The sequence below is a fragment of the Budorcas taxicolor genome, chromosome 10 (genome assembly GCF_023091745.1).
Source record: "Budorcas taxicolor isolate Tak-1 chromosome 10, Takin1.1, whole genome shotgun sequence".
NCBI classification, from domain to species: domain Eukaryota; kingdom Metazoa; phylum Chordata; class Mammalia; order Artiodactyla; family Bovidae; genus Budorcas; species Budorcas taxicolor.
Window position 1 is genome coordinate 21,784,207 of NC_068919.1, and position 27,237 is coordinate 21,811,443.

The following is a 27,237-nucleotide window of genomic DNA, read 5'->3' on the forward strand; positions in this document are numbered from 1 at the left end:
CAGACTGTTGGGATCCCCAACTAGGGCACCAAGACCTCCTAAAGAGTCAATGTTTGTGATCACAGTGCCAGCTATAAAATACCAAGTGGGGCTCTCGGCTTAAGCTGTGACGACTAGGAACCCTGCAGAGAAGTCTAGGGTCTGAGCCCAGGGATTTAATGCTGATGACAGCCCAGCCATGTATCATCATTTGCTCATCAGATGGACTTTCCTTTGGTCCCTGTTGTCCATGGTGAAGGGCAGCATGTTGGTTGCTCCAACTTCTCCTCCATCCCTGGAGGCAGGGGCTCATCCATCCACCTGACTGGAACCACTGTCTCAGCTGGAGTCCCTGAGGAGATGCCACACACCACTCAGAAGAAAAGTATTCTGACCTTGCTGCTGAATGTGTGCCAGGTCCTGGGGCTATCCACCTACTACCCCCAGGCTGCCTTCAACAGAGGCTTCATGAACCCACTCGGTGAGAGGACCCCCTCCCCAGTTACAGGCAGAGGAGAAAGGGACTCTGGAGTCATCACCTGGATTCCAAGCACTGGGTGGTGGTGTTGCTGCAGCTTGCCACTGGTGGACATAGGGTCCTGCCTGCCTCCCACGATAAAAGGCCAGGACCATTCCTGCTACTCACAGGCCATCTCATCAGGGACTACAGGATGATGCCCCTACAGGGCCAGAACTGATGTCTCTGCCCCTGTTCCCCCTGTACCCCTCGCTGAGCCTGGCCACCGCCAGTGAACTGTCTTGACATCATGGAAACTGGGCAGCGTCCCCCCACACGTTTCCCTCCCGCCCCCGTGCGCCCCTGGGAGGACTCTGGCAGTGCCGTGCCGACCACCACGCCGTGCGCCCACCTTTTTTGCCAACCCAACCCCCCACCAAATGCAGAGCGCCTAGCAGGGAGGGCTCATTCTGATTGGACCGGCGGTTGACTAGATACAGTACACAGTGAGGTGCGATTGGCTGAACTGAAGATCCCAGGTGTGAGATGGTACCTGGAACATTTGTCATATTCCTAGTTTATTTTCCTCTTTATTTTCTTCTTTCTCCTCTTTTTTTAATCTTTTATTTTTATTTTTTTTCTTTATCTTTATTCTGATTTCTTTATTGGATTTATTTATTTGGTTCATGTTCTACCTGTTTTAATTAAGACTTTTTTTTCTCACTAACTTACCCATCAAGAGCGGCCTGGCTAGGGGTCAGGCTGGCCCTTAAAGGAGACCAAGGAGACTTGGTTAGACAACACAAACGGGGCTGGGGGTTGGATGGGGGAAAGGGATTTCATCAAGAGGGCTCCTGCCCTACCCTTTAGAAGGGTGGTAGGTCTTAGTTTTTCCAGAAATAAGCACCTAAATCTGAAAATGCTCTATTCCCCTTTTTGCTCTTTCTTCCTCTTTTTGCTCTGTCCACAGTCTTCCACTGAGTGTTTAGGGGCAGAAACTTGCTCAAAAGCAAGTTTGGAAGTTTCTGGTCATTGACAGAGCCCCTAAGGCATAAGCCCTGTTTGGAGATGACATAGTAGGGCTCTGCTAGAGCTCTGTACAGTGGTCGGAAAGTCTGAAACTCTTCCTGGGTACTGTCTGCCCTTCATAAAATCTGTCTTTACCAAAGACACCTTTAAATTCTTTCTGCCGGCACTTGGCTTCAGAGGCTCCTCTCCAGTGAGTCTGGTGCTGCCCTTTTCCACAGTGTGGCAGCGATCCAGGCAGTTTTAACAGTCTGCTGTCCAAGCTGCTCAGAGCCACTGTCAGTGGATGTCGGGCTGGGCATTGAGTAAAGGAGGAGGGTTATATCGTCACAGTTGCCATCCCAAAGTTGGTTTTCCTTGTTTACTCATATTTTGCTCCAGTTAGCAAGGAAGACCTTAGAAAGACTAACTAACTCAGTTTTGGGCATAGTTTGTTGGGTCTCGCATCCTCTCCATCCATAGACACCAGTGGAAGAGGCCATGACCAGTGCTTTTAAGGGGCTGGGAGGCCACTGAAATTCTTCCAGCTTATTTCTGGTTAAGCTAATACATAGGTGTGGTATGGACTAGATGACTTTTCCCTGCTGTGATGTTTGGTTTTATTTTTTTCTCTAACTTGCATTGATTCTGCTTCGTTTTTGCCGTTTGCCGCTTCTGTTTCGGTCTGTCTGTCTCTGTGTCTCTATCTCTCTGTGTCTTTGGAACCTGTGCTAAGACTGCCCCATCTAACCTCCTTTCCACCTCTCTGTGGGGTGTGTCTCTTTCTCTTTTTTTTTTTCCCCCTTTCTTCTCTATACAGAGCTTGCTGCCCAAATCATTCAAGAGGAAGATCTCCGTTGTCTGTAAGTCTAGCCCCAAATCCCTGATGCAGGTCCAGAGCACCATAAGTCTCAGAGTGCACAGAGAGACAGACTTCCATTCTCTCTCAGTGGCATTCTTGGGTCGCCCCTTCCCATCCCAGCAACTCTACCCAGCAAATCTATGGCATAGTTAAGGCTCCAGTTTATAATTCAGAACTTCATAAACAATTCTTGTTATTTTTCCCCCATTTCTTTCTTAACCCTAATGAGATACACTGTGAAGTGTCTCACCATTACTTATCTATAGTCCTGCTTTTTTCAGGAGTAGGTTTGAGGGATTCCTATAAAATGCTTACCAGTTTATGCCTTATTCTAAGAGCACATCTGAGAAAATGAGAGTTCCCACACCTCAAACAGCAACAACTTGAGCATTTTTCAATGAAGAACTCTTTTAAGTTGACAAAAGTGTAATATTTAATAGATCTTTATGACTTAAATATCAATCTATTAGTGTTAATACTATCTAAAGCATAACCAGGTCATGTCATGATCTAAAACTAACTTGAATTTTATTATCATACAGTCTTCTCATTCCCATGTCATCCTCAGTATGTCTTCCCCAGTGCTTTAGGTTTTTCTACCAGTAAAAGTTTAAATGCTCACCAGCCTAGTTACTTCTCCCTTTTTGCCTTCAGAGATCAGTAGTTTTAATCTTTCAGGAAGTGGCTCCAGGCTTTCTATTTACTCTGAAACACGATTTCCCCAGTCCCCCAAAGTGATATCCTTAAGTTAACCTTTCACTAAAATTCCAGCTGAAGGCTATCTGTGGGTGTTGTGGTGTGAACCAGCAGAGAACCTGGGACCATCTAACTGTGGGGTCCTGTTTCTTGGGGACAGCAGCTACCAAGGGGGTGCCAGCTGGAAACAGTGACACAGAGGGGGGCCAGCCTAGTCGGAAGCGGCGTTGGGGAGCCAGCACAGCTGCCACCCAGAAGAAACCCTCCATCAGTATCACCACTGAATCGCTCAAGGTGAGGTGGGAGGGGCCGGGGAAGGGAGGATGAGACATGCGGTGGGAGTAGACATGGGCCCAGTGTAACGGGGTGGGGGGTATCTGTGTCCCAGAGCCTCATCCCCGACATCAAACCCCTGGCGGGGCAGGAGGCTGTTGTGGATCTTCATGCTGACGACTCCCGAATCTCTGAGGATGAGACTGAGCGTAATGGTGATGATGGGACCCATGACAAGGGGCTGAAAATATGCCGGACTGTCACTCAGGTAGGGCTCCTGTGCCCCACTTTGGGGGAGGGGGGTCTGAATGCAGAGTGAGTTGCTAAGTAGGGAGCTAAGGTGGAGCTCTAGAAGGGAAATCTGTGCAGGGGGTTGGCTTAATTGACCTTTGTAGGGGTCAGCAGAATACAAAATCTAACCTGTTGCCTGTAATGAAGTTCTGTTAGAACACAGTTAACACCAGTTCATATACTTTTCTCTGTGGCTGCGTCCGTGCTATAATATCAAGGATTGACTAGTTGGAACTGTATGGCTCACAAATTCTATAATGTTTACTGTCTTGCTCTATACAGAAAAAAATTTGCCAATTCATGCCTTAGTTTTCCTCATGGATGAGTTAAGGTCTTACCAGTCCCAGGACCTGGCGGAGGTGACCCTAATAATGAAATCTTCCCCTCAGTGGAAAGAACGCTTGAGGCTGACTACCACCATCTCTCCCCAAGAAACCAGAGGCAGGAAAGAATATGCCGGTTTGGTGTTGAAGAATCCGTCTGTTACTCTGATACCTTACAGGTGGTACCTGCTGAGGGCCAGGAGAATGGGCAGAGGGAAGAGGAGGAAGAAGAGAAGGAGCCTGAAGCCGAAGCCCCTGTACCTCCCCAGGTCTCAGTAGAGGTGGCCTTGCCCCCCCCTGTGGAACATGAAGTCAAGAAAGGTGGGTGCAGCACTGAGTGAAACGTGTGGCTCCCTGAGTTCCCAGAGCACCTGATGTGGACCTCTTACAGCATCGAATGTCTTCTGCCTTGTGTTGTAGTATTTTACACATCTGTCTTGTTACCAAGCTACTTGAGGGCTAGGTTCGAATCTGTTTAATCTTTGCGTCCCCATAATGAGGAGATCAGCCTGGACTGTACCTTGCACAGTGCAGGTACTCAGCACATTTAGATGGAAGAGTGACTACCGGTAGGGAATTTAAAAGTCCTGCTGAAGGCGAAAACCAGCATTGCTCCCTGCTGAAAACAATTCATGTGCTCTATTTGATAGTGACTTTAGGAGATACCTTAACTCGACGTTCCATTAGCCAGCAGAAGTCAGGAGTTTCCATTACGATTGATGACCCAGTCCGGACTGCTCAGGTGCCCTCCCCACCCCGGGGCAAGATCAGTAACATCGTCCACATCTCCAATTTGGTAAGTCATCGTTTCCAGCGGTGCAGCTTGATGTAGAGTCAGAGCTGTGGACTCGTGTTTCTTAGGTTCAGCTCCTGCATCTGCTGGTTACTCACTCGGTGACTCTGAGTGAGTTACTTAACCTCACAACCTGTCTCATATGAAAAATGAGAAAAAAGTATCACCTTGCAGGGTTGTCTCGAGTTTGTAGAGAGCCTCACCTGAGCATATTTCTTGCCTTCTTTGAGACCCTGAAGTTTCATTTCCATTGGCAGGTTCGTCCCTTCACTTTAGGCCAACTGAAGGAGTTGTTGGGACGTACAGGAACTCTGGTAGAAGAGGCTTTTTGGATTGACAAGATCAAATCTCACTGCTTTGTAACGGTGAGGGGAAGAAGATGATTCTCTAGGTTGTGCCCTATATCTCCTTTTGTGACCAACGTGGGCAGGTTTGAGGCCTTACGGCAAGTGGGAGGGAGGGAAGGCCTGTTGTGACCTTCTGCCTCTCCCTTCCTCCGTCAGTACTCGACAGTAGAGGAAGCAGTTGCCACCCGCACAGCTCTACATGGGGTCAAATGGCCCCAGTCCAACCCCAAATTCCTTTGTGCTGACTATGCTGAGCAAGATGAGGTAAGAAACCAAGGGAGAGGAAGAGGGGAGGGGCAGGGGAGGCCCTCATCTGCGAGACTCCAGCTGAGACCCTGGCCAAACCGGTGGTCTCTGAGGGTGCTCCTCCCTCCACTTTGGTTCCGAGTTGAGCCGTGAGTCTGTTTGCCAGCGCCTGGGCTCCTTCAGTGGCGTGATGTTGTCTCCACCCTTTTGCCTCCTCTGCCCGCAGCTGGACTATCACCGAGGCCTCTTGGTGGACCGTCCCTCTGAAACTAAGACAGAGGAGCAGGGGATGCCACGGCCACTACACCCCCCGCCCCCACCCCCAACCCAGCCACCACAGCACCCCAGGGCAGAACAGCGGGAGCAGGAGCGGGCTGTACGGGAGCAGTGGGCAGAACGGGAACGGGAAATGGAGCGGCGGGAGCGGACTCGATCTGAGCGCGAATGGGATCGGGACAAAGTTCGAGAAGGGCCCCGTTCCCGATCCCGGTCCCGTGATCGTCGCCGGAAGGAACGCGCAAAGTCTAAAGAAAAAAAGAGTGAGAAGAAAGGTACTTAGCTGCAGGGGCACAGTACCCACCTGTAAGTGGGGAAGGGACCCAAATGGGATGGGCCACAGGCTCACGTGCGTCAAGTCTGAACCACTTCCTTCCACCTCAGAGAAAGCTCAGGAGGAACCACCTGCCAAGCTGCTGGATGACCTTTTCCGCAAGACCAAGGCAGCTCCCTGCATCTATTGGCTCCCACTGACTGACAGCCAGGTGAGTGCCTGCCTTCCCGCCCTGCTCAGAGATGCATCAGGCTAGGGGGCATGGAGGGCAGAGTCATGTGACTGCGGGAGAGAGTAGGCCTAGGTATCCTGTCAGCTTAGGATAATAAGGCAGAGGCTAAGCATCATGGAAAGAGGTAGTTTCAAGACCCAGTTGATTGTGCCCTAGAGAAGCCAGACCCAAAAAGGTAGAAGGTAGACATGGAGATTGGAGCTTTGTGTGTGTATCCAAACTGGGTGTGCCAGCCACACTTCTTGGAAGTTGATTTTAGTTAGCCGAAAAATTTGTGTGTTATAAACTCAGCCATTTTTCTGCTTTTTCCTTTCTAGGAATTTTAGCTTTTTTAATGGGGCTTTTTTCTTGATGGGCCTTTTGGGAATTTTAGGCTTATGCTACTCCACTGAAGAAAATAGAGAATTTTTTCACTGCTAAGTAGCTTGGGAAATACTAGAGGCCAGGCATGGATGGTGCTGCTACCTGTCATGGCTGTAACAGGTGAAAACTGGGAGGGCTTGGGGCTCTGAGGCAAGGACAGGTGTGACTGCTGGGCCCTCCCCCTTCCTGCGTAACAGCAAGGCGGACGGTGATCCTGAGCTAGGAGTGCAGGGTCCGGGAGCCAGGGGGCCCAGGTGGGACTGGTGTGAACGGGGTTGAGATGCCTGTTCTCTGCCTTCCCTGCCTGCTACAGATTGTTCAGAAGGAGGCAGAGCGGGCTGAACGGGCCAAGGAGCGGGAGAAGCGGCGAAAGGAGCAAGAAGAAGAAGAGCAGAAGGAGAGGGAGAAGGAGGCGGAGCGGGAACGGACCCGGCAGCTGGAGCGAGAGAAGCGGCGAGAACACAGCCGAGAGAGGGACAGGGAGAGAGAGAGGGACCGGGAGCGGGACAGGGGGGATCGAGATCGGGAGAGGGACAGGGAGCGGGAACGAGGCAGGGAGAGGGACCGCAGAGACACCAAGCGCCACAGTAGGAGCCGGAGCAGGAGCACGCCTGTGCGGGACCGGGGCGGGCGCCGCTAGCCGGGAAGACACTAGGGAGAGCTGCAGGCATGGGCCACCCTGCCCCAGGGTGGGTTCAAGGCCACAGAGGGATAGGTACAATCTCCACCACCCTGGAACCAGGGTCGTTCACACCATTTGCCCAGTGCTGAGTCTGGCTGCCACCTGTCCCCAAATACCACATGGAGCAGTGGCCACCTTCCCACCCCTACCCCACCTCCATAATCTCTCTTAGGACTCAGCCCTCTCCTCTCATTTCCAGTGAAGTCTGTGAGAGGGAAGAGCTAAGTTAGGGAGGGAGGTATTGGCTGAGAAGTGGGGAACAGCCAGGAGCCCCAAACCTCCCTTGTTTTTTCCTCCATCCTACTCACCACCTCTGGTACTCGAACCCCCCTTTTGGGAACAGCCGGGGCCAGGACTGGGTCACCTATGAGCTGAATCAGCATCTCCTCCTGAGTCCCAGGGCCCCTGCAGTTCCCAGTCTCTTCTGTCCTGCAGCCCTTGGCTCCTGCCCACCGGTTCCACTTTATATCCACCTTTTCCTTTTGTTCAATTTTTATTTTTATTTTTTTTATTATTAAATGATGTGGTCTATGGAAAATAATAAAAATCTGACTTAGTTTTAACTAGTGTGTGATTGAGTGGCTTTCCTTGGCCAGGGCCTGGGTGAGAGCCAAATTGAAGTGGAGGCTGTCTCCTGTTAAGTGCAGCCAGCATTACTTGCATTCCATACACTTAGGCTGCTCCTTCCCGTAGAGGGGACTCCCCACCGCGCCTCCATCCCTGCCTCGGCTCTGACCACACCACAGCTGTGCGGCTTCCCCCCTCCCCAGTGAGGAAGACCCCCTTGGAAGATGACGGTCCTGTCGGGTTGCTAGAGGCAGTTGGTCACCTGCTCACCACCTTCAAGGTCTTCCCATAACTGCCACCAGGGGGCGGCAGCAGCTCGCTCAGTAGGCTTCTGTAAACGAGCTTCCCAAAAAGGCTCCGTGCCCTCCCGCGGATGTCTTGCCTCGGTCCCTGACCTGTTTGTTCCCTGGGCCCAGCCCGCGGACTCCCTGGACCCGTCAGCCGTGCTTAAGGCCCCCAGCCGGCCCGCTACCCTGCCCTCCACAGGTTCCCAAAATGCCGCCGCCTCACGGCCGAGGTCCTCCGCAGTTCCCAAGGCCGGTTCGGGAGCGGCGAGCCGGGCCTCCGCAGTGGGTTCCAGGTTCCCGGGCTCACCGTGCGCTCGCCCTTCGTCCGGCTGCGGGCCTCTTCGCGCCCCGCGATGCGCCCTCCCCGCTTGCTCTTCGGAAACGGCCTGGACGCACTCCCACCCGAGTGCCCCTCAGGGCGCTGCGGGCCCGGCCCGGGAGGGGCGCCGCATCTGTATGCGCCCGGCGGCCAGCAGCGCCGAGGGGGCGGGCACCAGGCGCCGCCCCCGCCCTCGCCGCGCGGCCCGGGCTGGCCGGGGAGGGTCGGAGGCTGGGCTCTCCTCTCCCGCGCGGCGCGGAGCCGCCTCGCTCCTCCTCAGGCGGAGCCTCCTTCCCCCGCCCCCTCCGTCTCGCTCCCTTGTTCTCGCCGGGGCCGCTCAGACCTGCAGCGGAGCCGCGGCGCCCGCTCCGATCGGCTCGGGGCTGCGCCCCCGGGACCCGGCGACGGGGGCGGGCGGGAGCGCTCCCCGCCAAGCTGGGCCCCTAGGCACTGCCAGGTAAGGGCGCCTGTCCTGGAGCCCACGGTCGGGAATCCGCGAAGGGGCAGCAGGGGGCCCGCAGCCTGCGGGTGTCTTCAGAGCGGCGAGCGGTGCGCTCCGCGGCTGGGAGCCACTGCCGGCTCCCTTCTCCCGCGCTCTACCGCTTTCCCTTCTTCCCTCGCACCTCTTTTCCTCTTTTTCCCATTTTCCTCTCCCTCGATTTCTCTTCATCCTGCCTCCTCTTCTGCCTGTTTGCTTTTTCTGCCCCTTCCCTGTCTCCCCAACCCTTCTCTCTCCCTCTTGCCTGTCTTGCTCCATCTCCCCTTCCTCTTCGCCTTTTTCTTCCTTCACCTTTCTCTCCTTTCCTGTCTTCCTTTCCCCGCTTTCCTTCCTCTCCCCGATCCTCCCTCTCCTCTCCTCTTCCCTTCCCGCTATCCTGTTTCTCACTCCCCTATCCCCTACCTTCTCTTCGTCCCGCCTCCCTCCCAGGTCCCTGGCTTCCCTCCGGCTTCCCTCTTCCCTCGGGAAGGCAAGGACTGTCAGGTGTGTGTCTGCTCTGGGGGAGGAGGGGCCCAGCCACAGCCACTTGAGGGGTCCCCCCTAGGAGGAGAAGGGGGAGACAGCGGTGGGAAGGGTCTTCTCTCTACCTTCCTTCCCGCATCCCCTCCCAGCTGCCCCCTCTCCCAGAATGAAGTTCTGAGCTGGGGCGGCCTGGTCTGACCCCCGCAGCTGAAGCCGCCCCTTCTTGCTTACCACAGTGCTGGCCGCCCTTCCACCCATTCTGGAGCCTGGTACCCAGGACTCCTCTCTGCCTTTCAGACACCCAGATTACCTCCTTTGATCTCTTTCCTCCTGTTTCTTGCTGCCATTCTTTCTGTCTCTGCGGACAGTCCCTGAGTCTTGTTCTCACCCTGCATCTGGCTGTGTCTCTAGCCTCTGGGTCTGCCTCCCCAGTCTCCTGGCTTCTACCGCTCCCCTTTTCTCAGCTCCCCCCTCTCACTCTGTCTGTGAGCCCAGTCCCCCTTCAAGGACTTCAGCTAGCAGTGTGCCAGGGAGCAGATTCTGGAGAGGAGGGGTTCCTGTGGAGGACAGACTTTCACAGGTTCTCAACCCTGTCTGAGGCAGCCCTCCTTATCATTTCAGCCTGACCCTCGGCACCCTGAGACCACACCTCCATGAATCCCAGTTCCTGGATTTTTAAGCCCTTTCCATGGTAGCCCCCATCTCCTCCAGCACCTAGCTGCACACTCACCCTGGGAGTTCAGGGGCCAGATTTGCGGTTCTAAGCCCTCCCAGCATCCCTCTCCTATTTTCTTCCCAAGCTTCCCTATTCAGAGTTGACTGGCCAAAGATTTATCAGCTTGGAGGGCTGGAGGTGAATACAGGCAGAGAGCCTGGCTGGAGGGAAAGATCAGACTGCTCTCGTTTTCATTCTGGGTTCTGGGCAGTGGGGTGTCTGGTTCCTCGGAGGTCTGATATTTGGAGCGTCTAACTTTGGGAGGAGATGGTAAGGGTTTCCTCGACCCTGAACAACTGCCTGTCCTACAGGTGTGGATCCATGGGGTAGCCCCAACGCCTCTGCCCCTCTGCCCCAGCCAGCTCATGCCTCAGCACCCAGGAGCAGTGAACAGAGCCTTGGCTGGAGCCCAAACATGTGGGGCCTGGTGAGGCTCCTGCTGGCTTGGCTGGGTGGCTGGGGCTGCATGGGGCGCCTGGCAGCCCCAGCCCGGGCTTGGGCAGGGTCCCGGGGGGCCCCAGAACCATCACTGCTTCGGACCCGAAGGAGCTGGGTGTGGAACCAATTCTTTGTCATTGAGGAGTACGCTGGACCAGAGCCTGTCCTTATTGGCAAGGTAAGGCTCAGCCCCTCCCGCATCTCCCCTGACTCTCAAGGCTCTCCTCTGCAACTTCATCACTTCTGCAATGACCTTGGTCCCTGAGGATTCCCAACACTGTCCCCAGTCCTAGATGCAGACTCTTTAACTTTCTGTCACCATTCTTGGAACCTGCTGCTGTCTTTCCCTGACCCCTGCAGCTGCACTCAGATGTGGACAGGGGCGAGGGCCGCACCAAGTACCTGCTGAGCGGAGAGGGCGCAGGCACCGTATTTGTGATTGATGAGGCCACAGGCAATATCCACGTCACCAAGAGCCTGGACCGGGAGGAGAAGGCACAGTACGTGCTACTGGCCCAAGCCGTGGACCGAGCCTCCAACCGACCCCTGGAGCCCCCATCGGAGTTCATTATCAAGGTGCAAGACATCAACGACAACCCACCCATCTTTCCCCTCGGGCCCTACCATGCCACAGTGCCCGAGATGTCCAATGTGGGTGAGTACCCTAGGTCTGGACATCCTGGAGTGCCCTCACCTCCCCTTTCCCCACTGCTTTCTGCCCCAGAACCCATCTCCTTCAGTTCAGCCCTGCTCGTGTCTGGGTCCCACTCATCTGCTCTTCTTCCCCACTTGGCTCTGTCCTGGCTGAGTGGGGTGCCGGAAACCCCCGCAGGGACATCAGTGATCCAAGTGACTGCTCACGACGCCGATGACCCCAGCTATGGGAACAGCGCCAAGCTGGTGTACACTGTGTTGGATGGACTGCCTTTCTTCTCTGTGGACCCCCAGACTGGTGAGGCTAGAGCTCGGGAGCTGGGTGAGGCAGCTGTGGGATCAGGCAACCCTGACCCATCATCTCTCCCTAGGAGTGGTGCGGACCGCCATCCCCAACATGGACCGGGAGACACAGGAGGAGTTCTTAGTGGTGATTCAAGCCAAGGACATGGGCGGCCACATGGGGGGGCTGTCGGGCAGCACCACGGTGACGGTCACCCTCAGCGATGTCAACGACAACCCCCCCAAGTTCCCTCAGAGTAAGGGGCCAGTGCCGCCGCCTGAGCCATCCTTTGACCACTCTACCCCACCCCACCCCTGTCGCCCCTGGAGAAGCCTCCCCCAACCCATTCCCCCAGCCAGGCCTGGGAGAAGGACATGCTGGGGGAGGGAGGAGGGCTGGGGGCCTCTCTAAGAACTTCTCCCTCCATCCACCCCAAGGCCTGTACCAGTTCTCTGTGGTGGAGACCGCTGGGCCAGGCACCCTGGTGGGCCGGTTACGGGCCCAGGACCCAGACCTGGGGGACAACGCCCTCATGGCTTACAGCATTCTTGACGGGGAGGGATCGGAGGCCTTCAGCATCAGCACAGACTCCCAGGGTCGAGATGGGCTCCTCACTGTCCGCAAGGTGAGTGCTTCAGACCCACTCACACCTACCTCCTGCCCCACAGGACAGGCTCCTCACCAGGCTAGAGCAGACTTGGGATCTCTGTGTTGGAGCTCAGAGATTGTGGTCCTCTCCTCATCCTTCAGATAAGAGTCTGGGGCTCAGAATGGGGGAGTGACTGGCTCAGGACTTTGCACAGGGCAAGTCTGTGATTGAACTAGGGGCAGACCTGGAGTTCTGACCAAGTAATCTGCCCCCCACCACCCTGACCACCGAGGCCACTACCCCTCTGGTGCCCACCTCCCTGAGGCCTGCACCTGCCTCAGTAACTCCATCTCCCTCACCATAGCCCCTAGACTTTGAGACCCGTCGCGCCTACTCTTTCCGCGTGGAGGCTACCAATACGCTCATTGACCCAGCCTATCTGCGGCGAGGACCCTTTAAGGATGTGGCCTCAGTGCGTGTGGCTGTGCAGGATGCTCCAGAGCCACCGGCCTTCACCCAGGCTGCCTACCACCTGGCAGTGCCTGAGAACAAGGCTCCTGGGACCCTGGTGGGCCAAGTGTCATCCACGGACCTGGACTCCCCAGCCAGCCCCATCAGGTGAGCTGGCGGGGGCAGGGCGGGGCCTTAGGGAAAAGGCCCAGCCGCAGGCTATTCCCACCCAAGGACTCCCCCCCACCTTTCCTGCCCATCACACTCCCCTCCTGGCAGAAGTCTTCCCCACTGCCGGCCTGGGGGCCAGGGGAGGGCTGGAGGACCTGCTAACCAGACTCTCCACCCATCCCTGTGTGGATGGCAGTGGCGCCTCCCAGTGGCCGTGAGAGCAGATATGGCATTTCATCTGATGAGTGCACCAGATCAGCTGATGGCTGTGGCCGTGGCTATTGATCACTCCCGCAGCGCCTCACATTTTACTCACTTGATAACATTTCATTTTCACAACAACCTGTGAGAGGAGGATTGAAGATAAGGGTAGCAGTCTTCTCGGCTGCAGCTGCTTTAGAGGCTCAGCCCTGAGAGGTTGCGTTAACGTGCCCCAGGTCACACTTTCAGTAAGCAGCAACGCGGGAATTCCAATCCGGACTTGTCAGCCTCAAGAAGACCTGCTCTTTCCACCTGCCCAGCCTGCTGCCCAGCATCCCTGTCACAGCACTGAGGGAGGGGCCAGTGTCATTCTCCTTTGATAGTTAAGGGAACGGGTTAAAAGATTTGCCCAAGGTCACACAGCTAGTCTGAGACAGAGCAGAGCTAGAACTCAGGTCCTTGGTCCTCAGAACAGAGCCCAGGAGTCAGAAAAACAGGCAGTGTTTGCCCCATGTCACCTCTGTCTCTCTTTCCACACCCCCATGAAACTCAGCACCCCATGTCATAGGATAGGTGTTTAATATTGGTGACTGCCCAGAGATATTTGTCTTTCGAGGGGACCCTAATGTGAATTATGGCTCCAGGTGCACAGGGCAGGCGCTGCCTGGTCAGCTCATGTAGGCCCTTTGCCCAGATGAGCCAGGAGGCCCAGCAAGGTGAACAGGTGGGAGGGAGGGGTGGCCGCCAGCTCGGCCCTGCCCCAGCTCAGCCCTGAACCTGGCTCCATCTCCCCAGATACTCCATCCTCCCGCACTCGGACCTGGAGCGCTGCTTCTCCATCGAGCCTGAAGACGGCACCATCCGCACAGCAGTGCCCCTGGACCGAGAGGCTCGTGTCTGGCACAACCTCACAGTGCTGGCCACAGAGCTTGGTGAGGAGTCCTGGGCCTCCAGGACGGCCGGGAGGTGGCGGCAGCCTCCTGGCAGAGGGGCCGGCCCTGGGGATGGGGTGAGGGGGGTGTTAGTGCCACACACCCCCACCCAGGGTATAACAACTAGGTGCCCAGCCTGGACCCTTACCACCAGGCAGGCTTCCTGATCTCCTGAGCTGGACTGGGCACGGTGGGTTGGCTTAAGCATTTCCCCTCACCTTTAATTTGCTCCCATACCTGACTTTCCCCAAGTCAAAATAAATCTAACCTCAAATAGCTCTCAATCCCTAAGAAGCCCGGCATGCACCCTGGGAGACCCTGCCTTGCCCAGTCTCTGCTTCAGGCTGAAGTGGGAACAGGGAGAAGCTGACCGGGGAGTGCCAGCAGCCTCTCCCTGGGAAGCTTTGTGGGAAGCCCCCACGGAAGGGGAGAGGGGCCAGCTCCCTGCACCGCCTGTGTCAGTCACCAGTCATCAGCAGCATGGTTCAGCCGCCTCTGGGCAGCCATGGCCCGTGGGGGCAGGGAGGCCTCCCCTCCTTCTGTGAACCTGTCCTTGCTGTGCCTGCTCATGCTTCAGCATCTCCCACGTTTGCCGTCCACATCCTGTCTATGGGAGTTGTCCCTGTGTGCATACATACTTACACCACGTCAATGAAGAGCTAAAGCGCTATGTGTATGTGTACATGTGGGCGCGCACTTCCCTGTGTGTGAAAAATACATATACATACCTATATATATATGCTTGTGAGTATATGTCTATAGTTGCATATATATGTGTTATGTAGTTGAGTGTATGGAGTTATATTATTTGTGCATATATGTAATTGGATATGTATAGTGAAACTTGGTAGCTCAGCTAGTAAAGAGTCTGCCTGCAATGCAGGAGACCCCGGTTCCATTCCTGCGTTGGGAAGATCCCCTGGAGGAGGGCATGGCAACCCACTCCAGTATTCTTGCCTGGAGAAAACCCCTGGACAGAGGAGCATGATGAGCTACAGTCCATGGGGTCACCAAGAGTCAGACACGACTGAGCGACTAAGCATAGCCCAGTGATAGACACAAGTAGCTGTCTGTGTACATTGTCTTGTGTATGTGAGTGTTTGTGGACAGGCAGTAATAATTCACTACTTCCTGTGTATCGGACACGGTTCTAAGTACCGAATGCAGATGCATTCACTTCATCATCACCACAGCTTTATGAGGGATGCATGATTTTTTTCCCCCCATTTTAAAAGGAGGAAACTCAGACAAAGAGAAGTTAAGTAACTTCCTGAGGTCACGCAGACATTAAGTGGTGGGGCCTCAGTCAGGTTGCAGTCTCAGCTGTTATCTCCTCCACCATATGTGTTGAACTGTATGTGGATAGGTTTATGTTTATGACCATGCAGCTGTGTGACAGTGCATGCATGTCTCCCCATGTGAACATCCCTGTGTGTGCTTTGGCCGTCTGTTTACATAGCCCTGTGTGTTTGTGTGTGTGTGTGTGTATTTCCCTCACTGTCTTCTTGCTGCTGCTGCTGCTAAGTCGCTTCAGTGGTGTCTGACTCTGTGCGACCCCATAGACGGCAGCCCCACTGTCTTCTTACCTCCTGCCAAATCCTGCTCCCCATGCCCACAAATCCCAATACTGACTAGCAGGCCCTGAGCCCTTACTGCAGTGAAAGATGGACTCTGTCCCATCTCCCAGACCCTTTAGCCAGGCAGTCCACTCCTCTGCCTAGGCTGTGACCTCAGCCCCTTCCCAAGAGCCAACCAGCTCTCCCTCAACCTGGGGGAAAGACTAAAGGAACTTTAGCCTAGGGGAGAGATTTAGCCTAGGGGAGAGATTTAGCCCAGGGGAGAGACTTAGCCCAGGGGAGAGATTTAGCCTAGGGGAGATGGGCGCTGGGGAGGGCAGGGATGCATACTTTGCATTTTCTCTTGGATGCCATTGGCAGTGAGGAGCAAGGCAGGGTAATGATGGGGGCCACCCAGTGATGAGGGGGCCTGTCTATGGCTGCAGTACCCAGGCTGGCCTGGCTCTGCGCCTGAGAATCAGGTAGCTCCTCCCTCCCCAAGGTCAATCCTAAGTGATACTCATTGCTACGCCACAGCCTCCCAGACCTCTGATGGGCCGTGTGTGTGTGTGCACGAGTGTGTATGTCTGTCCCACTGTTTTCGTGCATGAAAATGCGTTCTCTGCATCCTGGGGGTGATGATGCTGCATGCACTGTACATGTGGAACGTTCCCTTTGTGTGCGTTGTATTCACTTTAAACACTGAGTACATGGACTGTATGGTATGAACGTATCACATCTTTCGTGGCTGTTGTTTGCTATGCATCATCAGTCTACCTTTCCTTGATGGTGCAAGTGCCCTGCATGTGGGTGGTTGTTTATATATGTCCTGAGTGCTACGCTCCTGTTGAATGTATATGGGGTGTGTATTCCACATATTCTTGGGTACCACATGGATGTTATATGCACTTGTTCCATTCACCTCACCACACTGATGCTACCTGCATATCTCACGCATATCTCATGTGTCCCACATGCATGCCATGTTCTGGATGTGACATTCACACACCATATGTACTGTGTGTAACTGTGATGTGTGTGCTTGCGTGGGGTGCACGTGTTCGTGTTCTGGCTTCAGACAGCTCTGCACAGGCCTCCCGGGTGCAAGTGGCCATCCAGACCCTGGATGAGAATGACAACGCTCCCCAGCTGGCTGAGCCCTATGACACCTTTGTGTGCGATTCTGCAGTCCCCGGCCAGGTAAGCCACTGAGGCAGGCGGGTTGGGACCTCGAGACCTCCTGCTGCCCACTCCATACAGGTTTCTCTTCTTCCCCTCAGCTGATTCAGGTCATCCGAGCCCTGGACAGAGATGAAGTCGGCAACAATAGCCATGTCTCCTTTCATGGCCCTCTGGGCCCGGATGCCAACTTCACTGTCCGGGACAACCGAGGTGGGTAGCCTCCTACAACTGTGCCCTTACCTGCTTCCCTCCCCTCCTCCACCATCCCTAACTCTACCCACCTACCTGGGGCTCCACCCTACAGAATCTACATGCAGTTTGGGGAATTCCCTGATGGCCTGTGGAGCGGGGGGGGGGGGAGGGGGGGGGAGGGGGGGGGCGGGTGTATGTGTTCAGTTGTATCCGACTCTGTGACCCCATGGACTGTAGCCCACCAGGCTCCTCTGTCCATGGGATTCTCCAGGCAAGAATACTGGAGTGGGTTGCCATTTCCCACTCCAGGGGCTCTTCCTGACTCAGGGAGCAAACCCACATCTCTTGTGTCTCCTGCATTGGCAGGCAGGTTCTTTACCATTGATGCCAAAGGATTCTGGGATTCAGGGCTTTCACTGCAGGGGCCTGGGTTCAGTCCCTGGCTGGGGAACTGAGATCCTGCCAGCCACGCAGTGTGGCCAAAATAAATAAATAAAAAAGGTGGCTGTGGTTTTGCTCTTTGCAAACCTTCCCCACAAGACAGCTCTGTCTCCATGGGCTGCACCGACCTTAGTGGGAAGGTATCCCAGGAGGTGCCCAAAGACCTGTCTCTCCTACAGATGGCTCCGCCAGCCTGCTGCTGCCCTCTCGCCCCGCTCCACCCCGCCAGGCCCCCTACTTGGTTCCCATAGAACTGTGGGACTGGGGGCAGCCAGTACTGAGCAGTACAGCCACAGTAACTGTCAGTGTGTGCCGCTGCCGGCCTGATGGCTCCGTGGCGTCCTGCAGGCCCGAGGCTCAGCTCTCACCTGCTGGGCTCAGCACGGGGGCTCTGCTTGCCATCGTCACCTGCGTGGGCACGCTGCTGGGTGAGTCAAGCCATAGATGGGGTCATAGATGTGAGGTCCAGGCCTGCAGGGGGTGTGGAGAGAACAGGACCTTGGACACAGGGAAGTCCACCCTAGGTCGTGAAGGAACCTCATGTCTGGGTCTTCCCACTGCCTGATACACCCAAAACACTCTGGCCTCATATCCCTGACCTGCCAAGCTAAAGACAGTCATGAGCCATAAAAACTATTTAACGAGCCCCAACTCTGGGCCATATGTGGTGCTGGGCACATCACTTGGTATTTCATCCTTTCAACAACCTTAAGGGGTAAATATGTTTCCCCTCTTTTCCACACAAGCAATCCAAGGGCCAAAGAGGTTCAGAGAAGTTAAGCAACTCTCCGCGGTCACACAGCGAGTAAAGGGTTGAAGTCAGGATTTAAAAGCGTTTTGCCAAAGGTCAAAGCTAGGGCTTGCCACCCCTGGGCCGTTCCAAATGGAACTTGTGCGCCTCTCCCCCAGCCCTGGTGGTGCTCTTCGTGGCTCTGCGGCGCCAGAAGCAAGAAGCCCTGATGGTGCTCGAAGAGGAGGACGTGCGCGAGAACATCATCACCTACGACGACGAGGGCGGCGGTGAGGAGGACACGGAGGCCTTCGACATCAGCGCCCTGCAGAACCCTGACGGGGCGGCCCCGCCGGCGCCTGGCCCACCCGCGCGCCGCGATGTGCTGCCCTGGGCGCGGGCACCGCGCCAGCCCCGGCCCCCCGGCCCCGCCGACGTGGCGCAGCTGCTGGCGCTGCGGCTGCGCGAGGCGGACGAGGACCCCAGCGTGCCGCCCTACGACTCCGTGCAAGTGTACGGCTACGAGGGCCGCGGCTCTTCCTGCGGCTCCCTCAGCTCCCTGGGCTCCGGCAGCGAGATCGGCGGCGCCCCGGGCCCGGCTGAGCCGCTGGACGACTGGGGGCCGCTCTTTCGCACCCTAGCCGAGCTCTACGGGGCCAAGGAGCCCCCAGCCCCCTGAGACGGGCCTGGCACTGCCCCCGCTTCCCCCACCGAAGCGGGGCGGCAGCGTAGGCCCTCTGAGTGAGCCCCCCGGGTCCAGGCAGGCGGCAGCAGCCCAGGGGCCCCCAGGCCTCCCCAGTCCCCGTGTCCCTCCTCCCCACCTCCCCGAGGCAACTGCCTCCTTACGTCCCTCCTCCCCAGTCGTCTGTTCGTCTCTCTCCAGGGATCCGTCTGTCTCCGACAGGCTCCCTATCTGGGTCTGGGTTGTGCGGCTCCGACTCTGAACCTCCCGCCTCTCTCACTGTGATTCCACTCTCTCGGGGCTCTGTTTGGTCTGTTCCATTCTGCCTCTGTCACCCAGGGCCCTATGTGTCTCCCTTGTGCACACACGCTCTCTGTCTGTCTCCTGCCCACATCTGCCCACATTCTCTGTGGGTCCCTGTGATGGGCTTTTTGGTTTTTTCTGTTGTCCATCCCAAAAGCAAGAGAAACGTCCAGCCACTGCTGCCCACCCTCCTGCAGGGGATGTTCTGCCCCAGGTCAGTGTCCCTAGACCTCTAGGAGCACCAGGCGGGCCCAAAGCCCTCCCCCACTCACCGCCTCTCAACTCTGGCTCTCCTGTCTTTACAGACCTGCCCGCATGGTTCCATCCATCACTCATGGCCTCATCCTGGCTCCACTGGCCTCCAGCAGAGAGAGGGAGCCAGCCCACCTCCCAGGGCGAGAGCTCCAGCCCCCCACTGTGGCCGCCTCCCTGGAGCTCTGCCCAGCTGTCAACCGGCCTTGGGCATCCTGGCTCTGGGCATCGTCTTGTATGCTTCCCAGCCCCTGGGGGAGGGGAAGGAAAGAGGGAGGCTGCTGGGGAAGGGGAAAGAGGGCGGAAGGGGAGGGGCCTCCATCTCTAATTTCATAATAAACAAACACTTTATTTTGTAAAGCTGGAGCCCTGCTTTCCTTTCCACACTCAGGTGTCTCTCAGAGCGTGTCACTGTGCTGAAGGGTTGGAAGAGAGGCCTAAGCCCACCCCCTCGGCTCATTCTCCTTTCTCCTTTGGGGGACAGTCTGCTTCAAGTCCCTTTCACAGAGGAGAGGTTGGGTTGATTCCACTCTGGGACTAAGGAGATAATGACTCGTTCCCCTGCTCCCACCACCTCTGGGTTCTCTGTTGGTCTCAAAGTGTCCAAGGAAATTAAGACATGGGGCTTGGCCAGAGGGGAGAGCAGGAGGGAGACTGTGGAGAGAAGGAGGAGCTATAATGAGACTAAGGAGAGAGGAAGAGGGGTTCTAGACTAGGACAGTGGGCGGGGGACAGCAGCGGGGAGCAAGCCGGCGCCTGCTGGGGCCTGTGGTCCCAGCTGGAAAAGGCTGGGTCGGGGTAAGGTGGTACAGTCACAGTGGACCTGCTGCCTCCACCCTTCATTCTTCCCGGTCTGTGGTCTTGTTCTTCATGGGCACAGAGGAGGGGAGAGAGGGGCCCCAGGAAGGCGGGCTGTTTTAGGGGTTGAACCAAAGTCAGCTGGGACGGGAGCCCAGCGGGTGGCCAGCGTCTCTCACTGTGGGCTCCTTGAGTAGAGAAGGGGTCCACCCAGGAACAAACAGTAGACCTGGCCCAGGTCTCGTAAGTCCAGCAAGAGCTCCTGGGGAGTGGATAGGTCAGGACAGGTCCTTGTGACCTTCCCTTCCAAGTGCGAGGTGAGGGTAGTCAGGGGAGGCTGCTCCAATGGGAAGATGCCTTCGTGGACCTTATGTGCTGTGTGGTTAATGCCACCAGGGAGGACAAAGACCCTGCTCTGACAGGCCGCCCTCCATCCTGTCAGATCCTTTGTACACGCAGCTCTGCTTGAAGAGGGCTTTGGCTTCAGCCAGAAAACAAACAATGAAGAGAAGGATGGAGGGAGGGATCAAATAGGTTAGTACAGGCCTCCATTTCTTGGACACAGTTTCTGAGAACAGATTCGTTCAGTGAAACAGTTATAGTATCTTCTCCCAGGAAGCCGTGATGTCGATGGGTTCCTCCAAACCAGGCCTATGGTGCAAGCATGGCATTGTCATTGACTCTGCTGAAGGCTGGAAACTGGGCCCTGCCTGCCTGAAGGCCTGTATGAGAGCAGTCTGTCTGCCCCAGAGGGAGACACTTAGGAGGGCAGCACCGCAAGCTGGGTGTCAGGACGGGTCTCCCGGGTCAGGGCTAGATTGACCCCCATGGTCTCCCCTGATGCCTGAATCAAACCTTTAGGAATAAGCGGAGAAGAGGAGGGAGTGAGGCATGGGCTGCCCCTGGCTAGTGAGCGGTGCATTGAAGTGGGGTGCGGGCCTTCACCCGCTCTGCCAGCCCTCCCTAACACTCTCCTGAGGTCCTTCCCAACTCATTCAGCTGCCAGGAAAACAGTGTAGGGAAACAGACTTTTCAGCTAGACCCTTAGGTTTATCTCTGGTCTTAAATATCTCACCATTGGAAAGAGAATTTGTCAAAGGAAGTGAAGAGGGCAGGACCAGGGAAGGAAAAGAGAAGAGAGAGAACGGAGAGCTGATGGGAGGAGATACAAGAAGAGAGCCCTCCCTATCTGGGTTCAGTCCTCCTTCCCTGATTAATGGGAAGGTGAGGGGGTCAGAGTGTGGGAAGGGGGGCGGTGGGGAGCTGCATGTGGTTCCTAGCTAGCCTGGGGGTTGGTTCAGGTGACAACGGCAGGCTAGCCTGCCCTCCATTCCTGCCTTTTCTCACTCCCTGGTTGGGTGGGTGGGGGTGTTTGCAGGGGGCCGGGGAGGGCAGTGAGGCTGCAGAAGTAGTGAACCCCTGGGGTGAGCCCTGCCCCACCTCCTCTCTACTCTGGACTTTTTCTCCCCCCAAAAATAGTAAGCCCTTTCTCCCTGATAATTGGCCATTCTCCTTACTCAGACGGGGCTCTTTCCCTTGTAGCCCGTTTCCTGTCTCTGCACATGGGAACCACCACTTATCCAGGATCACTCACTCACAGTGTCACAGACCCACACTCATCTCCACACGTGGAGGTGCACCTTCTATCTGAGTCAACCAAACACTTGAACCCTGGGCAAAAACTGCCCTTCCTCCTGTGTTCCTCCAGGAGAAAACTAGCCTAAGGATCCTTGACCTATAGTTATCATTCCCAGAGTCCTGCACCTCCTCACCTGAGGCTGAGGGGAGGGTGAAGGATGAAAGATTGCATAGAGGCCACAAGCCAGATTCCCAGACCCCCGCTCAAAGGCTTGCTCTCCTGTACTGGGCATCTTTCTGCAGCAACCCCCCTCATTTCCTTCCTCCCCCTACTGCTTTCCTTCCTGGGGCTCCCCCAGCTTTCCTCCCTTCTCCCCCATCATCCCCTGAAAGCCAGAGCCTACTAGGGCTCCTCTGTCTGGCCCAGCTCCTGCCTGGTGAAGTTCTTAGCCTTAAGTGCAGGGTCCAGGCTCAGGACTGGGCCAGAGGCTGGGAGGAGGGGGTCCAAGAGGGAGAAGAGATGCTGTTCATCTTGGGACTGGAAGCAGTGGGAGTAAGACAAAGAAAGAAGGTTCAGGAACCTTCCTTCGGGTCCCATCTCCTAGGTTGACCATGCCTTCCCCTCCACTTGGCCTGGGGAAGGGGGCAGGGTGGCATCCCTCCTGGAGTTGTCAGCCTGCATCACCAAGTCAGGGCTCACAGGGGAGCAGCAAGCAGACAGGAGGGGAGGGAGAGGACGCGCTAACCCAGCAGTTCCCCTTGGCACAGCCATCTCCCTCTTTTCTTCATGCCCAGAGGGAGCTACCGGAAGGAGAGGCTGGGGAGAAGGCAGAGGGACGGCAGGCGAAGTCTGGCAGCAGCCACGACAGGCTCAGAAGCCAGAGCGCACTGGTTGGGGTTGCGGGGTGCCGATGACTCAGGCCTCGGCAAGAAAGGACAGAGAGGACTCAACAGGGGATGCTTCCGCTCTCCAGACCCTTGGGCTCCTCCAGGTTCCTTCTTCCCTGGCCAGCAGGAAGGGGCCCAGCCCAGCTGCTCTCTCCCCCACATCACTCCCCGGGCGCAAGAAGAGGCCCTGGGAGAGAAGCTGTGCGGAAGAAGCACAGCCCTGGAGTGGATGGCCTGGATCCCAGGCTCATCTCTGCACTGACCGCATCACCTCGGGCAAGTCACACATCTCTGAACCTGTTTCCTCTTCTGTCAAGTGAGGATCACATTAACCTTAAACAGTTAATCATGAAAACTGCGGTCAGTAAAGGAGTCATCATCAGAATCAGGAGGGTCGAGTGGGGGGTGGCGGCAGAGGAGGAAAGCAGTAGAGGGAGCCCATCACTTACCCCCAGATGCTCATGCTGCACCGGCCCCGCCCCTTCCAGCCTGGGTCCCGGGGGCTACTATCCCCCCTCATTCCCCTCCCACCGTCCCCCCCATCCAGGTGAGAAAGTGCAAAGACTCTGAAGCTGAGCTGAGAACTAAAATGAGAAGAAGAAGAGAGAGTGGGGATAGGATGGAAGAAAGCAGAAAGGAAGATGGCAAGAAAAGAGAGTCTAGCTCAGCACAGCATCTGGTGTGCAGCCGGTGCTCAGTATTTGCTGAAAGATGGACTCGGTGCTGAGAAGGAGGCTAGATCAATCTACTGGGTGCCAACAGGAACAAGTCGGACAGAGAGGTCAATAGCTCTGGGAAGAGAAAGGGATAGAAACTTGGAACAAATGAAGCCAGCAACCCAGGAGAGCAGGACCCCGATGCTTCCCCTGTGGCCCCATCTCTCACCCTGGGCTGGGCCCCCCAGATCCTGCTGCTGCTCACAGCCTCTCTGTGGGCACCTTCAAGTCCCCAGGTGCCAGCCCCACAGACGGTTCTCTGCCTTCGCCAGCTCTGTCGGGGGTGGCCTCCTCCTCCCGTTCCTTCTCTGGTTCTGGAAGCTTCTGCAGTTCCGAGTACAGCACCCAGGCATCATGGCAGGACACATACTCCCATCCACTCTCCCGCACGTGGAAGAGGTCCACAGAACCCCCAGAGTAGGCATCGCGGCGGGTGGCATGGGCCACGGCGCGGCGGGCCAGGGCGTAGGCTTCCTGGGTGCTCATGTCATAGCGGTAGCCGCGATCTAGCACACCATAGGCGTAGGGAGACCCAGAGCCCACCGAAAAGATATCCCCCTGCAGGAAGGTGCCATCGCTGTAGACATAGAAGAGGGCAGGGCCAGAGCGGTCCCAGCCACACAGGGCCGTGGCCACGCACAGATCCAGCCCCCGGTAGCGTGACATCATGACTGATAAAAGTTTGGCAGCACCAGCCACACTGGGCAGCTGACCCTCCCTCAGTGCCCGCAGTCGCAGCTCCCGCTGCAGCACCCGGTACCACGTGACGCAGTCAGCCGAGGTGCCAGAGGTGGTGCCCAGGAGATGCTGGTGCACAGGGATGACCTTGCGTGAGGCTGGACACGCCACGTAGTTGCCACAGGAGGACCGGGTGTCAGCCGCAGCAATGACTCCATGACGGAAGCGGAAGGCCAGAGTGGTGGTACCATGGGCCAGCCTGGGGCCGTGCGTCTGCAGGAAGGCTTGAGGGTCCCAGCCTCGGGGCACAGCCCAGCTGCCAGCCTGAGGCAGGTGAGGGGAGGTTTCCTGGGTGTCAGGGGCCTGCCACTTGCACACATCTTGCAGAGCCATCCCTGGGGTCCGGTGAAGGTTGGAAGGAGCAAGGCAGGGATCTGTGAGCTGGGTTGGGTGGAGGAAGAGAAATGGTAAGGAGAAGCCGGGCTGCAGCCAGAACCATACAGGAAGGTGTGTGATCTGTGGCTTCTCCCAAAACCCAAACCAGGCTTTGGGACTGGCTGACGGAGCAGCACCCTCCCCCTTGGAGGACTGCTGAGGAGGGGACAGGATGAGGCCAGTGGAGTCTTCAGCGCTGGGGAGACGCTGCCCATGACACACCTGAGCGTCACCGGAGGAGTCACCTGTCTGTCATCCTCCAAGCACCTGGAGTTGGGTGGGGGCTGGGTAACTGCAAAGGAAAGGGGGCACCAGTGAAAGGAGCAGAGCTGGGTTCCTCTTGTTTTTCCTGTGGGGGGCACTGGGCACAGAGATAAATGAAGTCCTGTCCCTGCCCTGAAAGAGCCCCCAGCCTAGGGAAGGGTACAGACTAGTCAGTGTAATGGCATAGTCAGACTGGGTTCCCTGGGATGCCAGGCTTACACTGCTATGGCCTCAGTTCGATCCCTGGTCACAGAGCTGAGATCCCACAGGTCACAGGACACGGCCCCAAACCAAAACAAAACAGAATAGACTGCCATGGACCCCCTGGGGCAGGAGTCCGGATGCTGGGTTCACTCTTCAGGGGCATGGGGTCAGGGAGCCATGGCACTGAGCTTACAGGTTCTCCTCATGAGCAACGTGGGGAAAACGGAATGGACTGGCACAAAGACAGCAGAAAGGAGAGCGAGGGAGCCTTGTACGGGGCGCCCAGATACCTTCAGAATGACAGAGCTCCGTGGGGCCAGAAGGGGGACTAAAACCTGGAGGTCTTTTTCTTCTCTGTTTTGGGCATGAGCTTGAACTTCCATCTGCAGACAGTCGTGGCACACCGGACAGCTCTCTGGCAGTACAGCTTCTCTGACTGGTGCTGAAGTTCTGAGCAGGCAGCTGAAAGGATCTGTTGGTCCCCTTTCTGCCCCACAGTTCACAACGGCAAGAGATTGGTTTGCAGTTTCAAGGCAGGAGAAACAACTGACTTTGACACCATCAGACTGAGTCTAAGCCTCAGACCAAGGAAGGGTGGACGCTGGCAGCTGGCCCTCCAGAGAGAGAAACTAGATTGGGGCGGAGTGGCAAGCTACATCTACTTCCGGAACCATATGGAGTATACTTTTCTAAATATTGCAGCTCCCCCTCTAACCTCATCCTCCAAGCTCACATAATTTCCTAAGGTATCACTCAAATCCCATGTCTCCTCTACTAAGAAACCTTACAGGGGTGTAAGATCAAATCCACCCCAGGTTGGCATTTAAGGCCCCCTGTGGCCCAATCCTAACCCATCCACCACAACCTCTTTTCATGTTATTCCCAGTACATCTCCCACCTCCCCCTCATCTTTTTGAATTTTATCCTCCCAAGTCTGGCTTACATATCACCCATTCTGAAAACCCTACCCAGGTACGGGCCGAGAGAGAAGAGGCTCTGAATTTGAGAAGCAATGGGACCTAAGTGGTATTTAAGGAAATGAATCCAGACCTCCTTGACAAAGCCTTCCTTGACCCCCAAACTCACCCCGATCCATACTGACCACCTTTCTCACCTGTGAACTATAGCACTTATCATTGTTTTCTTCTTCAACACCTGCTTTACTGAGATATAATTAATCTATTTTTGTTTGCACTGGGTCTCCTTTGCTGCACATGGGCTTTCTCTAGTTGTGGCCAGTGGTGGCTTCTCTTTGTTGCAGAGCATGGGCTCTAGGGCACACAGACTTCAGTAGCTGTGCCATGTGGGCTCAGTGGTTGCAGCTCTTGGGCTCCAGAGTGTGGCACTCAGTAGCTGCCCCACGGCATATGGGATCCTCCCGGACCAGGACTTGAACCTTCGTCTCCTGTTTTGGCAGGCAGACAACCGCTGGACCATCAGGGAAACCCTATTGAGATATAATTGACATATAACATTATTTAAGTTTAGTGTGTACAATATGATGATTTGATACTTCTGTGTATGTGTCTGTGTATGTATGTATCGCAAAACATTTACTGCAATATGGATAGTTAACAAATCCTTCACCTTGCATAATTATAATTTTCGTTGTGTTTTTTTTTTTTTCTGTTTACAGGTTTATTCAACATAAAACAACCCCTTTCGACTTTACTGAGGTGGCTGACCACGTCCATGACCAAATCTGTCTCTAAACTGGAATTCAGTTGCTGACCCAGCTCCAGCCTCGGCTTTCTTGTCGGCACCAGAGGGCACGGCGCTTCGTCTGTGTGTGTCTCTGTCGGCTTCCCCTCGTGTGAGTCTTGCAGGTCGCTCTCCCTCCAGACCTTTGGGCCGTGGCCGGCCAGTCTCAGGATGGCTGCGGCGCAGGGTGGCGGGCACGATCTCAGGGGGCAGGTGGAGGTAATCGCGGAGATACTGGATGCCCTCGTTGGTGAGGTACCAGTAGAAATGTCTCCAGGCAATCTGTTCCTTCACGTAGCCTCGTGACTTGAGAGACTGCATGGCTTTCATGACGTGAAGATTGGGCACATTCTTGTCTGCTAGCTCCGGGTGCTTGGGCATGTGGACATCCTTCTTGGCCACCATCACCCCCTCCTTAAAAAGGAGTTCATAAATGGCAATCCGGTTCTTCTTGGGCATCAAGATCGCGACGGTTGCTGTGTCCGGGGCCGGCGCTGGAAAGCCATTTTCGTTGTTATGGTAAGCACATTTAAGGTCTACTCTCAGCAACTTTCAAGTGTACAAAAGAATACAGTTAACGAGAGTTACTGTGCTGTGCATTTGATTTCCAGAACTTATTCCTCTTATAACTGGAAGTTCGTACACTTTTGACCAACATCTTCCCATTTTCATCAACTCTGAGCCTCTGACAACCACCAATCTACTGTTTCTAAGAGTTTGGCTTTAGTCGTGTCCAACTCTTTGTGACCCCATGAATCGCAGCACGCCAGGCCTCCCTGTCCATCACCAACTCCCGGAGTTCACTCAGACTCACGTCCATTGAGTCCGTGATGCCATCCAGCCATCTCATCCTCTGTCATCCCCTTCTCCTCCTGCCCCCAATCCCTCCCAGCATCAGAGTCTTTTCCAATGAGTCAACGCTTCGCATGAGGTGGCCAAAGTACTGGAGTTTCAGCTTTAGCATCATTCCC

The 27,237-nt window shown here is 55.8% G+C and overlaps 4 protein-coding genes across 5 annotated transcripts in view; 2 read left to right on the top strand and 2 right to left on the bottom strand.

The window, feature by feature from the left end:
- Positions 1-7,654, top strand: part of ACIN1 (apoptotic chromatin condensation inducer 1) — a 39,308-nt gene extending 31,654 nt beyond the window's left edge. The window contains exons 10-19 of one of the 2 annotated variants that reach the window (XM_052646135.1): positions 2,262-2,304; positions 3,163-3,293; positions 3,424-3,540; positions 4,066-4,207; positions 4,537-4,682; positions 4,937-5,044; positions 5,183-5,290; positions 5,499-5,823; positions 5,933-6,033; positions 6,731-7,654. In XM_052646135.1, the coding sequence (XP_052502095.1) occupies positions 2,262-2,304; positions 3,163-3,293; positions 3,424-3,540; positions 4,066-4,207; positions 4,537-4,682; positions 4,937-5,044; positions 5,183-5,290; positions 5,499-5,823; positions 5,933-6,033; positions 6,731-7,057 (1,548 nt within the window). In that variant the 3' untranslated portion in view covers positions 7,058-7,654. Of the gene's footprint in view, positions 1-2,261; positions 2,305-3,159; positions 3,294-3,387; positions 3,541-4,065; positions 4,208-4,536; positions 4,683-4,936; positions 5,045-5,182; positions 5,291-5,498; positions 5,824-5,932; positions 6,034-6,730 lie in introns of both variants that reach the window. The other variant, XM_052646136.1, reaches the window with a different exon arrangement.
- A 2,709-nt stretch (positions 7,655-10,363) lies between these two features.
- On the top strand, positions 10,364-18,446 carry CDH24 (cadherin 24). The gene is made up of 11 exons (XM_052646828.1): positions 10,364-10,564; positions 10,747-11,041; positions 11,219-11,338; positions 11,412-11,579; positions 11,761-11,948; positions 12,277-12,530; positions 13,530-13,666; positions 16,301-16,422; positions 16,503-16,614; positions 17,217-17,465; positions 17,947-18,446. The coding sequence occupies exons 1-11, from the start codon at positions 10,364-10,366 to the stop codon at positions 18,444-18,446; spliced, it is 2,346 nt and encodes a 781-aa protein (XP_052502788.1).
- Positions 18,447-23,185: 4,739 nt separating this feature from the next.
- On the bottom strand, positions 23,186-24,055 carry PSMB11 (proteasome subunit beta 11). The gene has a single exon (XM_052647268.1). It carries the CDS (start codon positions 24,053-24,055, stop codon positions 23,186-23,188), a length of 870 nt encoding a protein of 289 aa, XP_052503228.1.
- Positions 24,056-26,233: 2,178 nt separating this feature from the next.
- On the bottom strand, positions 26,234-26,924 carry LOC128054270 (40S ribosomal protein S10). The gene is made up of 2 exons (XM_052646882.1): positions 26,910-26,924; positions 26,234-26,815 (listed from the first exon to the last, which is right to left on the bottom strand). The coding sequence occupies exons 1-2, from the start codon at positions 26,922-26,924 to the stop codon at positions 26,234-26,236; spliced, it is 597 nt and encodes a 198-aa protein (XP_052502842.1).
- Positions 26,925-27,237: the final 313 nt, after the last annotated feature.

What these genes read in the sequence shown, in the direction of transcription:
- PSMB11 (XM_052647268.1), bottom strand. Translation starts at nt 24,055, where the DNA reads ATGGCTCTGCAAGATGTGTGCAAGTGGCAGGCCCCTGACACCCAGGAA.
- CDH24 (XM_052646828.1), top strand. Translation starts at nt 10,364, where the DNA reads ATGTGGGGCCTGGTGAGGCTCCTGCTGGCTTGGCTGGGTGGCTGGGGC. An exon ending in GGCTCCTCACTGTCCGCAAG is followed by an intron (nt 11,949 to 12,276) that starts GTGAGTGCTTCA and finishes CCCTCACCATAG; the next exon opens with CCCCTAGACTTTGAGACCCG. An exon ending in ATTCTGCAGTCCCCGGCCAG is followed by an intron (nt 16,423 to 16,502) that starts GTAAGCCACTGA and finishes TCTTCCCCTCAG; the next exon opens with CTGATTCAGGTCATCCGAGC.